We start from the raw sequence: 13,016 nt of genomic DNA on the forward strand, positions 1-13,016 counted from the left end.
CAGACATCTGTAAATGACCAGGAGGCCCGTGGAGTCCGACTGGTTGAGCCAGGGCTTGTGTGGCTCATTATTCGGATACTTGACGGGACATTTGCAATTTGAGGGAATATCTGTGTCCCGTATCCAGGTGGGTGGCCATAGCTGAGCGGGGGTGGCGGGTCACCTGGCCATCCAGGTGGGTGGCCAGAGCTGGGTGAGGGTGGAGGGTCAGCTGGCCATCCAGGTGGGCGGCCAGAGCTGGGCGACGGTGGGGGGTCAGCTGGCCATCCAGGTGGGCGGCCAGAGCTGAGCGGGGGTGTAGGGTTACCTGGCCATCCAGGTGGGCGGCCAGAGCTGGTTGGGGGTCCCAGGTTGGGCGGCCCTCCCCCAGCATCTCCGGCCCAACCTTCCCCAGCCCCGGCCCCGGCCCGCCGCGCAGACCGCTCTCGGGCAGGGGCCGCCTGGGCACCGGCGGGGGGGGGGGGGGGGGGGGCGCGGCCCGGCGTGACGTCAGGCGCCCCGCCCCCGGCCCCCGGTTCCGGGCGGGGCGCCGGGGTCCCGCGGGCCAGGCCGCCCCCGCCCCCCGCCCCGGGGCCGCCGCTCCCGCCCGGCCGCGCCCGCCCCGCGTCCCCCCGCCGGCGGACCCCGCCCGCGCGAGGCCGAAGCCGCGGCGGCGGCCGGCGTTGCCGCCATTGACGTCAGAGGGCGGGCACATGACCCCCGGGGACCAATCGCGCGCGCGCCGCGCGGCTCCGCGAGCTCCCCGCCGCGCCGGCCCCCGCGGCCCCGCCGCACACTCGCCCGCGGACGGCCGCCCGGACACACGCACCGTGCACACGAGCGGGCGGCGGGCCCGAGACACGCCCGCCCGCGCGGCCGCCCGCCCCCGCCGCTGCCGCCCCCCGCCCGCCCGCGCCCCCGCGCCCCCGCCCGCTGCCCGCCGAGCCGGTTCGGCCGCCGCGAGCATGCACCCGACGAGCTAGGAGGAAGCAGGAGCCCCGCAGGAAGCCCCGCGCCGCCCGCCGCCCGGGCCCCGCCCCTGCGGGGCGCCCCCAGCCCCGCGCCCGCCGCCTTCCCGGGGGCTGGGGGGGTGCGGGCCGCCGCCCGGGGGGCCCCGCCGCCCCGGCAGCCCGGGCCAGCCCCTCTCCCCGCTTCCCTCCGGCCCGGCCATGGATCTGACCAGCAGCTCGGGCGGCGGCGACCCTCGGCAGATCGAGGAGACCAAGCCGCTGCTGGGGGGCGACGTGCCGGCCCCCGAGGGGACGAAGATGGGCGCCGTGCCCTGCCGCCGGGCCCTGCTGCTGTGCAACGGGATGAGGTACAAGCTGCTGCAGGAGGGCGACATCCAGGTCTGTGTCATCCGGCACCCGCGGACCTTTCTCAGCAAGATCCTCACCTCGAAATTCCTGAGGCGCTGGGAGCCGCACCACCTAACGCTGGCCGACAACAGCCTGGCGTCCGCCACGGTGAGTCGCTCTGCGCGTCGGCGCGCCCGCACCCCCGCGCCTCCCCTCGGGGCCCGGGAGGCGCCCCCTCCCACCGGCCGCTGCACCTGGAGCTCGGGGCCTGCCCGGCGCCGGGGGGGTGGTTGTGGGGGCACCGGGAGAACCGGGCACCCCTTTCCCCGGCTGGGCTCCCGGCTGCATTGTGGATTCCGGCGGGCCCCGGGAGACCCTGGAATTCTGGAGAGGATCTGGCCCTGTCCCCAGACTGAGCATTCGGGCACCTCCGGGCCCAGCGCTTGTGTTCCTTACGGCTGGGACCTTGGGATAGACCCGAGGCTGGGCCCCGATGGTGGTGAGAGTTCCCTTTCTGAAGGCACATCTGGATCTGCGCCGGAGGGGGAAAACAAAACAATTAAAAAAAAGAAAAAAAAGCTCCAACAACCTCAAAACCCCAAAACCCAAAAAATTTCCAGAAGCCAGTTCCTTTCTTTGCTCTACTCGTCTTTTTCCTGCCGGGGCTGGCAGGCAAAACTGGGTGCTTCCCTTTCTGAGAAAAAAAAAAATAAAAAAACACCTCGTTGGCAACACCGGGAGGGTGGAAGTGGAGGGGGAGGGGCGGGGGTCCCGGGTTATCTCCCCACCGAGGACGGTCAAGTTTCCCTGCGGAAGCTGGCTTGTGGGCTCTGTTGTTGCATTGTCTGTGTAGTATTTTGTACGTGTGTTTTGTTGCTGGAGGTTGTATTTATGTTATTGTTTTAAAATGTATGGTTGGGACTGGGTCACCCTGATGAGAGGGAGAGAAGTCGGGGATTGGTTTCTGAAATCAAATCTGCAAGGTGGAGAGAGAGGGCTGTGGTGGGGTCGCTGCGGGGGAGGGTAGCAGGCAGGAGGTGAACAGGATGCTTTGTGTTTTGAAACAAGGACAGTTTAAAGCACCAGCTCTGCTTGGGCCCCAGCCTTGTTGGGTGCAGGGTGGTGTGTGGTGGGGGGTGTCCCATCCTCTCTGGAGAGGTGGCAGGTCTTCCCCAGAATGCAGTCTTCCCTGGGGTAACCGTGATCCTGTTTACTAAGCCTGTGGGGCGGTGGGGGTGTGCTGAATCCAATGCCTGCCCACACCTGTGCCAAGAAAACCCAGCCAGGAAGCAGGGTGTCACTTACACGACATGTCACAAACGTGTAGTGTGTGCAGACGTCCCCCCGGCGTCCATGTTCCCTTGGCAGTGTGTCACAGGCCATGACACATGCTCCAAGGAATGGGGAGGGGGGAAAAGTTAGCAGAAGAAACCATACTCCTTGAAACTGCTCCCCCCCCACCACCTCCTGAGAGCATTGAAACACACGAGGACTCTTATTCTGAATTTTGGGTCCGACGTGCTCAGAACACCTATTTTTTCTTTCCTGTGGGCACGCTGGTGCAATCTGCAATGACCGCCTTCTCGGAGAGGATCCTGGGTTGCCGTGAAGCCTTCCAGCCCCAGTTTCAGGCTCGCGCACGTTCTCAAACCCCGTCCTGAGCCCCAGGCCGCGGCATTTGGCTTTTCATCTGACGGAGGGGGAGCCTCGGAAAACCCGCCAGCACACAGCGTTTTAGACTCAGCCCTTAGTGGTCCCCTGCCTGGGAGTCGCAGCCTCCAAATCTGGCTTCAGAGTTTCCCCCTGGCTGGCGGGGGGTGAGGGGAGGGTGGTCAGAGTGGGGGACTTTTATCTTTCTTTCTGCCACCCCTTAACATGAAGGGGAGCTGGGGAAGAGAAAGCGGCTGGGAGGCACAGTGGCCCTCCGTGGGAAGGACGGGCCCAGCTCCTGTGGCCCCCTGGAGGAAGCCGGGCGCAGTTCTGTGCTGCCCGCGGTTGGGGTGAGCCAGCCCGGGAGGCGCAGGGCGCCCCTCCCCCTCCCTGCCCTCCCCCAGTTTACCTCTGATTGCTCAAGAGGTGTGTTTTGTGGAGAGAGAGAGAGGGGAGGAGGCAAGGGTGAAACCACTTGCGCTGGACTTCTCAAGCAGCCAGGGTGCCCTCACCGACCCCCCCCCCCCCCCCCTCCGCCACCACACCACCTTCCCCAGCTGAGGTGGATGGCACCTTCCCCTGCCCAGGCTCCTCCAGAGAAGAGCCGTGATTTTCTGGGCCTGGGGGCCAAGGGTCAGATGCGGCTCAGCAGAGCCTTGCCCTGGGGTTGGGGCAAGGGGGGAGCTCCGGGCCGGTGTGCCATGGGCTGCCCCCCTTCTTCCTGTCAGCAGGCCCCGCTGGCAGGGGAGGGGTTGTCCCTTACTTTGGCCATGGTGGGCTCCAGGGGGGTGCACGGGTGTCTGTGTGCCAGGGCTCGCAGGCACTGACTGGGGCTGCTGAGGCAGGCCCGGCCTCGGCGGCGGCCTCCAGGGCAGAAGTGGGGTTGGCGGGCACCGTATCCCATCACCAGACACCTGGCCAGTGGTGGTGTCCAGGCCCCGGGGAGGGAAAGCAGCCCCAGGGGTTTCCCTGAGGCCCCGGGCGTTATGTAATCTCTCTGCGTTTTAGAGCACGGCCCAAGCCCTCGATTGAGAAATGTTAGCCCAAATGAAACAAAGGTGAACTTGAGTGTAGTTCACTACGGCGGCGGAAAGCCCCGTGCAGCCCAGCCTCGAGCTGCTGGTGGGGCAGTGTTTCATATCGGTTTTAGCCTTCCATCAAATGTGCATTGACCTTTCATTAAGCCGTCTACACAGCTCCTCTCAGAACCATTTGGTAATTATCTGGTTAACTGTGTGGGCTTCAGGCACAAGACTCAGAGTGATTGATCTGGATTCAAACCAATAAACAAACCAAATACACTCTTTGCCCAAACCCTCTTTGTAGTCTGTCTACGCGATCCAATTAGCTGGATGGTGGTCAGAGATACAGACCAGGCGTCCAGGACCACAGCTGTCTCAGGCTGGGGGGTGGTGCGGGGGGGGGGGGGCGGGGAGGCGCCCAGACTCTCAGTCCCACCTGGTGGGCAGCTCCAGCCGGGTGCCCCCCACCCCCCAGGTGGACGGCCCTCTCTCCTTTCCCTGTTGGGGAGGTGGGCTCAGCCCGGGGGGCCCCCCAGGGGGGCGGCAGAGGATGGGGTGGAGGGTGGCAGCCTCCTCCCCTGGCCTGGCTGTAAACTTTGCCTCTGGTGGGGTCAGGTTGGAGCTTGCCCCTGCGCCTATCTGCTGGGCTGGTTACTGATTAAATCCTTGCAGAGTCAACAGTGTGCCTGACATGGCCGGTGACAGCGCCAGGCCTGATGCACTGTGTGCAGGAGACTTTGGATCCGGAAGACTCATAAACAAAGAGGGGAACACAAAGGCGACAGTGACCCGGCTGGCCGCCCTGGGGGGTGGGCGGGGGTGCTTGCGAGGCGCCTGCCCCTCCCTGGGGTACACATGGCCGCACCTTGCGGGGGCAGGGCCCATCTGCCTAGGCTGTGGCCTGCATACGGCGCCTCCTTGCCGTTTCATGTCCGGACTTCCCAGTCCCCCGCCTCCCTGGGCCTCTCGTGGCTGCTGCCCACCGCATCGGTGGTAGCCAAAGGCCCTGAGTCCTGCAGAGGCAGGCAGGATTCGGGTCTGAGGGACCAGAATCCATTTTGCTGTTGTCTTGCCTGGGCTGAATTTGATCACCTGCTAGGCATGTTTGTCCGCGGGAAGAGGGCTTTGTCCCTCTGCTTTGTCTCCTCTGCACCAGAGAAGTGCGGATCAGCTGCTAACCTTTTATTCTACCTTTCTTTTTTTAAAAAAAATAACATGTAGCATGTGGCATCTCAGAATTGGGGGAGGTGGTCTAGAATTGGGGGAGGTGGGCTAGAATTGGGGGAGCTGGTCTAGTCTGACCAAAGAGGGGTCAGAGCACAGGTTAACAGTGGCCTTCTTTATTCTTAAGCCTCGATTCATTGATGAGACTTGTTTTTAAATTCTCAGCCATTCCGCTGCTGCAACTAAAATGTCTCTGGGCTTTTTGCTGCAAAAGGGAAAAGAGGAGTCCCTTCAGTTTTCGTTGGTTTCTTTGGCCTGATGTTTTCTTCGGGGCCCGACCTTCTGAGCTCGGACTCACGCTTCCTAAGCACCTACTGGGTGTCGAGTGCCAGGTTCATCCGGATGGTGGTTTCTCTTGGGAGTTAAAATCCATGTCCTCCTGAGTAAGCCCCAGGTCCCCTGGCAGCTTGCCTGCGTGTGCATGCACACGTGTGTTCGTTTCTCCACTCCCGTCACTTGCACCTCCTCCTTGGGCCCATCCCGGCCTTTGATTTGTGTGATGCGTTTCGTGGCATGAGTAAACACAGAGAATTCTGTTTTCTTCTTTCAGTGCCTTTTATCATAAGATTTTGGAGTATATCAAATTTGTTTTCCAGGTAACTTGTCTGATTGGAGGGGGTTGGAGGGGAGGGGCAGAGACAGAAGAGGAGTAGAAAATCTGACTTCTCTGTAAACAGCACACAGGGTCTGCTCCCCCAGGCTGTAATAAGTAAGTGCGTTTTCAGGAGGGAGTAGTTTTGATGCTGCCACTCGCCTGGTGCAACCTGAGGTGCCCTTTCTGGCCGCAGGCAAAATCGCGCCGGTCCAGGTTGAAGTGTCAAGCCTGCCGCTCACGACTGGGCTCTGCTACTGAGCCAGCATGGGCTCTGTGCCCACAGGTGGCCATGCCCGGCCTGCCCACTCCTCCGTGCCAACTGGGGTGCCCGCTGACTCACCTGGCAGTGGGAGAGAGCATTTGTGGGGCACCGCACTCAGCCAGGCTTAGGGGGACCCCGGCGGCCAAGTCACCCTGAAAAACCGAAGCTTCCTGAGAGTACCTCGTTGCTGGCTTCAGCTTGGCCCGTGAGCGTGGTACCCACTTGGTAATGTGGTGGAATGCACCTCCAGACATGGTCAAGTTACACCTTAGATGAAAGGCTTAAATGAGACTCAGCAAGGCAGCCTAGTGGTTCAGGCGTCTCCACTGCGGAGCAGCACAGAAGGGTTTGCTCAGTGTTGGGTTGTAAACTTCCTGGCTGTGTGACTTTGGGACGGTTGCTTTCCCTCACTGGGCTTTGCTTTCCCCCTAGAAGCAGGGATGATCCTCCCTCATTTGCAGGGTCCCTGTGAGTACTGGAGATCGCTCACGGTGGCCCCTGGCAGGATGGCCAGCACGCAGCAGGGGTGTGATCCCCTTGGGCTTGTCCTCGTTACCCTGAGAGAGCATCGTGAAACCCTGGACGGATGCAGGGGACGACCGCTGTTTAAAAACGGGCCGAGTCCAGAGGAAAGTCTCTGGGGACGAGCCGGGTGTTTGGGAAACTTAGGGGTATTTAGTGGATCTGGGATGTATGAAGGAAGAGAAATTGTGGGAAGCAGTTTGTAAACAATTCCTCAAGGGGAACAGTCTAGTTTTTTTTTTTTTTTTTAATAGAGAATTCCCCCCGCCACCTTTTTTTTCCCCTGAAAACTGAAATACTAATACGCACGTCGAGTTCCTTCTGATGGTACGGCAGGGCGTATGGGGAAGATGACATGTCCCTACAGTCCCAGTTCTCCCAGGCCGGCCCTGCGTCCTTGCTGAGTGTTCGGGGCGTCTTCACGGGGTCCTGTGCTGCCGTTCCTGGCTGGGCGATGCGCTCCCTCTCGGTCGTCCTATATAGACCCGTGCCAGCCGAGCTGCTCTCCCTGCGGCATGGCAGAGGGGCACCGTGACGGTGTCAGTAGACCATCCCCCGCCACTGGACACTTAGCTTAGTCCCAGGCTTCTGCTGTTTCCAGCCAGACAACTTCCCATTTGTGTGGAGTGGAGTTGCTCTGTTTTTATCATTTGCGTGCTCTTCGCCTGCTTTTCTGGCGAGTGGTAAAATATCCAGGCGAGGAAGGGCCGTGCAGCCTGGGGTCACTGCTGTCTTGAGTCATGCCTGGGTCTGGCTCACTGTCACCGGCCTGCGCGCCTCCTGAGGGTCTGGCTGCCCGGCCCCAGCAGGAGCCACTGACCTCCGCCCTGAGGACAAGGATCTGCGTGGCCAGGCCGGCCGTTTCCTGCTCCACCTGGGAGCATCGTTGTTGTCCCCCGGCTTCCTGCTTCCCCAGGATGGAGGCAGGCTGCCTGGCCCCGTGGTGGAGAAAAGGAGGAAGTGACAGTGTCTCTTCCCTGCTCCCGGCCCTGGGGACAAGGCACCAGTGCGTTCAGTGGGGCGCCGAGGGAGGCCGTGTGAGGCTGAAGCTTGGCTGATACCAGCAGGGCCCCACGAAGGGTGATGAGGAACACGCGTGTGCACGTGTGTGTGTGCGCATGCATGGGGGTGGTTTTTGTGTCTGTTGAGACTAAGGGGATCATGGAGGACATATTTTTTGGTGCGGAAATAGGTGGTTGTGCTGAAATTAAATGTCCAGTAGCTTTTATACCTGCCACATCCCGCTGTCTGGGGTGTCGGTGGGGTGGGTGGAGGGGAGCAGCCAGACCCAGCAGAGGGGTCAGACCGGCAGGCTTGAGCCCGGCCCCCACAGTGTCCTGGCTGGTGGGTGACCTCGGGCAGGCCACCTCCCCTCTCTCGTTATCTGTGAAGTTCACATTACGGGGACTTCCTTTTAGCATGATGTCAGGGTTAGGTGAATGAAGCCTCGGTAGTTCATTCGGCAGAAATATCACTATCTGTAGGCACTTTGGGGAAAACCAGTCCCTGCCCACCTGGAGCGTGTGTCGGTGGGGTGGGGGACAGACGAGAAACCACTGAGTGAGGAAATATAAAGTCTTTCCAGCCCCTGAGAAAACGGAGCAGCAGGCGGGCCAGCTGTGTGGGGCTCAGGCCTTGCCCCTCTGCATGCGCGTTCAGGGCAGGAGGTGGTGTCTGGTGGGAGAGCGTTCCTGACCGAGAGGACCGCACGTGCAGAGGCCCTGAGGCTGGCCTCAAGGCCAGTGAAGTGCCTGCATCTCAGTAAACGCTCTCCAGCTGTTATCACCCCTGCCTTCCGGGCGCTGCTGTCATCTATTGAAAAATACCTGTGAGCGCCCAGGATGTGCTCTGTGCGGGGCACGCTGGCAGCTCCCTGCCCCGGGAGCCCCTTCCTTTGTTTCTAGCACTTCTGGGGTGTGTGTGTTTTATTTAACCCGCTCCCTCCCTTAGTGAAGAATGGCAGTGCTCTAAGAGACTCTTAAATTATTCAGTACAAAACCCAGCCAAACTCTTTGAAACCAGCACCCTTTGTCCATACTGCATTACAGAGGTTCTCAGACCTAGAACCTACTAATCGTTGAATTCGCCTCAGGCTTTTTTTCCGTTGAGTAAGCAGCGTGTTGCCCAAAGACCCTTGCACTTGACTCAGCAGCTGGGCTGGAATTCACCCCGGGGGCTTCTGCCTCCCAGCACCCCAGGCCGCTGCTGCTTGCTCCTCCTCTCCGGTTGCTGTCAGAAAGATGTGATCGGAGAGTGTGTGCACAGACCAGGCTGAGCAAACTCCTTTCAGAGGGAAGGAGAAGGGTCAGATTCTCCAGTTGCCTGCAGCACTCCGCGGGGGCAGGGCAGCAGAGGCTCCTGGGGCTGGGGTCGTCAGGGGAGAGGAGATGGCCCTGGCACGTTTCCTGGGGTCCTGGGCTGGTCCCCAGCTCTTCGAGGCCCGGGAGAGCTGCAGGTAGGAGCGCACAGCCTGGGGAGAGCCCAGACTGCCTCCCGGCCGTCTGCTGCCTCTCTTGGCTCGCTGTCCAGCCTAGGTGAGTCTGGTCTCCTCCGCATGCCCGCGTGAGGATCAGCCTGCGGCGATACCTCCCCATGGACGGGCCAGGGTGCTGTGGGGGGTGGGGGAGAGCCAGCCTGTGCTTCCCGCAAAACGGGTCCCTTCTGGCTCCTGTCCTGGGCCCGTGGGGGATTTCTGCCCTGTCCAGGGCCTCGCGGAGTGGGCGCTGGGGAGAGGGCGTGAGCACCACGCAGAGGTTCCGTCCGTGAGTCTGGCCAATCTGTGGGCCACAGCTCAGCCACAAGGCGACCCCGGAGGGCGGGGGAGGCTGGGGAGCGGAGTCTGTTACACGCGGGAGACAGGAGCCCCTGGATCGATGGTGACTCCCGCCCCAGGGCCTTTGAAATGTGACAGCCGTCCGGGGGTCTCCAGGGCACCTGGAGCGGAGCTGCTGCCCTGGAAGGGAGATCCACACGGCCTGGTCTCGCCTGGCTCTTGGGTTTGAGTGTGGGGGCCCATCAGGAAAGTCTGCAGTTTGCTCTCTGGTGGGGAATAAAATGGGGTAGGTGAACCTATTGCACGGGCTGGAGCAGTACACTCATGATTACCGTGAGGCTTACCGTCTGTCTGCTGAGTGCCAGGCACTATGCTCATTGAATTTTCCAAACAACCCTACAGGGCAGGTGTTACTCTTCCCATTTTACAGATGCTGCAGTGGAGACTCAAACGGGGAGAACTGGGGAGAGGCAGAGTTGCCAGGCAAAGGCGGGTCTGTGCCACACCTGAGGGTGCTTGTCCGTGAATGTCCGTGCGTCTGCTGGAGGTCCAGAATGACTTCAGCCTCTTGCAGAAGCATCTCAGTTGGGAACCAGTGGGCTTATCAGTTTCGTGTTTGGCAGACATCCCTTTGCGAATTTGTCAAGTGAGTTCAGGGAACTGGTGTTGGAACGTGAATGCCAAGTATTTGCACAGAGTAAGCGCCAGGTACTAGGTTTTTGGATGGAGTACCAGCTACTGTGTGTGCAGAGGGGTTTCCAGGTCCTGACCTTGGGAGCAGGTACCCGCCCCCCCCCCCGCCAGGCGCTGGGCAGACAAGGTGCATGTTCGCTGGTACCACACGTACAAAGTCATGTGCTCCCCTAAAGACTCACAGTCAGATTGGGGTGCACTTCAGATGAGGGGGCACCATAGGAGCATGCCTCCTCAGAGAGGTTTGTGCCTCATCCTGCTGTTTGGAGGCAGGAAGAGGTGCTGCTGCTGGAGGCCAGGGGGTTTCATGAAGGACTTTGTAGGAGAGACTCATCTCAATGGCTAGAAGTGGGATTGGGGACCGGCAGAGAAGGGGGTGGGGGCCGAGCCGTGGGGGCGCGTTGGGGACACAGTGCCGTCCACCCGAGGTGGGCGGCGTCAGAGCACGTGGGGATAAGGACAGGCAGAGTTGCTTCCCAGTGTAGGGGAGGGGACTCACTGGGGCGCGGGTGGGCTGGGAGGGCCCGGATCACGACTCGGGGGTGACGGGGCCTGGCTGAGAGCCCGGGGTGCCCCTGAGTGGGAGCTTCGGGAGAGCGGGGGTCTGCATCACCAGGGCAGGCTTCAGCCCCAGCACGACTGCCAGACCGCAGTCACCGCCCGGGGTTCACTTCCAGGAGCTGGGCTGGGTGGACACTGCCGTGACCCTCACACACCCCCACGCTGCTGTCACCCCTCCTTCTCACAGAGGGGCCCCGGGGCCAGGCCTCTCGGCAGATGCTCTGTGGCTGAATGCATGGATGACCGAGTGAAGGAAGGAGCGGAGGAGCTGGTGCAGGTGGGCCCTCGTGTGGGTGGGGCGGGGAAGACCGCCACCGTCCGAGTCCCTGCCTGTCTCCATCGCCTCCAGTGAAGGGCAGCGCGTGCCCTGCAATTGCCCCACAAAGGGCTGGACAGGCCTGTGCTTCCTGGCCTGCAGCTTCGAGCGCTTTCCAGATCCTGGGCCTGGGCCCTCCGCAGGGCACTGTGGCTCCCAGGGCTCCCCTTCTGGTAGCTGCCTTCCTGGAGGCCTGGGGGGGAGGCCCAGCCCGGCCCTGGGGTGCTCGGGGAGGGGTCCCGTCGAGCCGAGGCCAGGCAGCAGTGCTGGCCGCGGGGGGCCGTTGTGGGCCCTCGGGCCAGCAGGCTGGGCGGCGGCGGGGGCAGGGCCACTTGCTGGAAAGAGGAATGGCGCCTCTCTGACGTCTGTCTCCTGCTGCCATTGGTTTGTGTTTCCTGACCCGGTGACCTGCCTTGGGGATGGGAAAACGGGGGAGCTTGACCCGTCCCCGCCATCTGGTGACTCCTGCGCTTGGGGGTCCCAGCAGGGTGGGCCTCCAGGGTCAGATGGCCCCGGCCTCCCTGGGCGGAGGGGACTGCAGGCCAGGAGTGGTGCTGAGCCCTTGGCGTGTCTGCGCGTCCAAACCAGCCCCCAAGGCGCCTCTTTACACATGGGGAAACCGAGGCTCTGAGAGCCTCAGCGACACTGGGACCCAGACGGCCTGGCTCCACAGGCCCCTTCCTCCACGGCACAGTGCCGGCAGGGCAGCGAGGACCGCAGCTGGCGCTCACCCCGCCTCTGTGCTGAGCCCTTTACTCACCCGAGCGGGTCTCTTTTTCTTTTTTTATTGCAGTGTAGCCAGTTTACAGCATTGTGTTAGTTTCAGGTGTATCGGGTGTAGTGATCCAGTATTTTGACAGCATTTGCTCAGTTGAACGTTATAAGGTGACGGCTGTAATTCTTTGTGCTGTACAACAGGTCCTTCTTGCTCATCCATTTTATACTCAGTAGTTTGTGCCCCGTCCTGTCCTCACCCCTACCCTTTCCCCACTGGTAACCACTGGTGTGTTTTCCGCGTCTGTGAGTCTACAGCTCTTTGGCTGTGTGCATTCGTTTGTGCTGTTTTTCAGATTCCACACATAAGTGACATCATACAGTATTTATCTTTCTCTGTCTGATTTATTCCACTAAGCATAATATTCTCTAGGCCCAATCCCATTGCTGCAAATGCCAGCATTTCATTCTTTTTTATGGCTGAGTAATAGTCCATCATACGCATACACCACATTTTCATTATCTGTTTGTTGAGGGACACCTGGGTTGCTTCCATGTCTTGGCTATTGTAAACAGTGCTGCTGTGAGCATTGAGGTGCATGTATCTTTTCAAATTAGAGTTGTCCTTCTTTTTCCAGGTATGTTCCCAGGAGTGAAATTGCTGGGTCAGATGTAGATGAGTTTGTTTAAACTTCCCGACACTCCTGTGAGGTGCTGCCTTCATTGTGCCCATTTTGCAGATGGTCAGACTGGGTCCTAGAGAGATGAGGTCACTGTTCACTCAGCTAGTGGTGGTGGAACTGGGATTTGCCTCCAGAGCATCTGGCTCCAGAGAATAACTGCATGCAACGGTGAGCAGGGCTCAGAAGCAGAGGCTGAGAAAGGCCCAGGATGATCAAGGCTGTGCGAGGGGGGTGGTGCCTGTGGAAGTGGGGGAGGGTGGAGACCGAGCGAGTGTCTCACCTTGGGTGGTTCATCCGTCTCCCTGCAGACCTGTGGAGGTTTGCTTCTCACCTGGCCCTGGTAAGGTGTCAGGATCATGAACTCAACCTCTCAGAGCCTGTTTCCTCACCTGAAATGGCCTGTCCCCTAGAGCTGACTTTGATGGCTCGGTGGTGGCCAGCCTGGGGTCCAGAGTCCACCATGGAGCGTGGCTGGGCTCCCCCAGCCCCTGGGGCTCCGGCTCGGCCCCTGGAGCCTTCCCCGACCACTGGTGGGGTGAGGGGAATCTTGGCCCGGTGCTTCCCCAGCGGGGGGACGATGGCGTCTGTGCCCGCCTATCTTCTCTGTCAGCTGTTCGCCTCCACACTTGTAAAATAAAACAAAAATAATCCCACGGGGACAATGATGATCTTACAAAATACAGAAGGAAACGATTCTCCCATAATCCCGCCACCCAGAAACCAC

The 13,016-nt window shown here is 60.9% G+C and overlaps 1 protein-coding gene across 1 annotated transcript in view; it reads left to right on the forward strand.

Annotated features, from left to right (window-relative positions):
* Positions 1–771: 771 nt before the first annotated feature.
* Positions 772–13,016, forward strand: part of LOC122691556 (c-Maf inducing protein) — a 204,687-nt gene continuing 192,442 nt past the window's right edge. Inside the window, exon 1 of the mRNA XM_043898139.1 lies at positions 772–1,445. Coding sequence (XP_043754074.1) covers positions 1,149–1,445 — 297 coding nt within the window. The 5' untranslated portion in view covers positions 772–1,148. The remainder of the gene's footprint in view (positions 1,446–13,016) is intronic.

The sequence above is a fragment of the Cervus elaphus genome, chromosome 4 (genome assembly GCF_910594005.1).
Source record: "Cervus elaphus chromosome 4, mCerEla1.1, whole genome shotgun sequence".
Taxonomy (NCBI): Eukaryota; Metazoa; Chordata; class Mammalia; order Artiodactyla; family Cervidae; genus Cervus; species Cervus elaphus.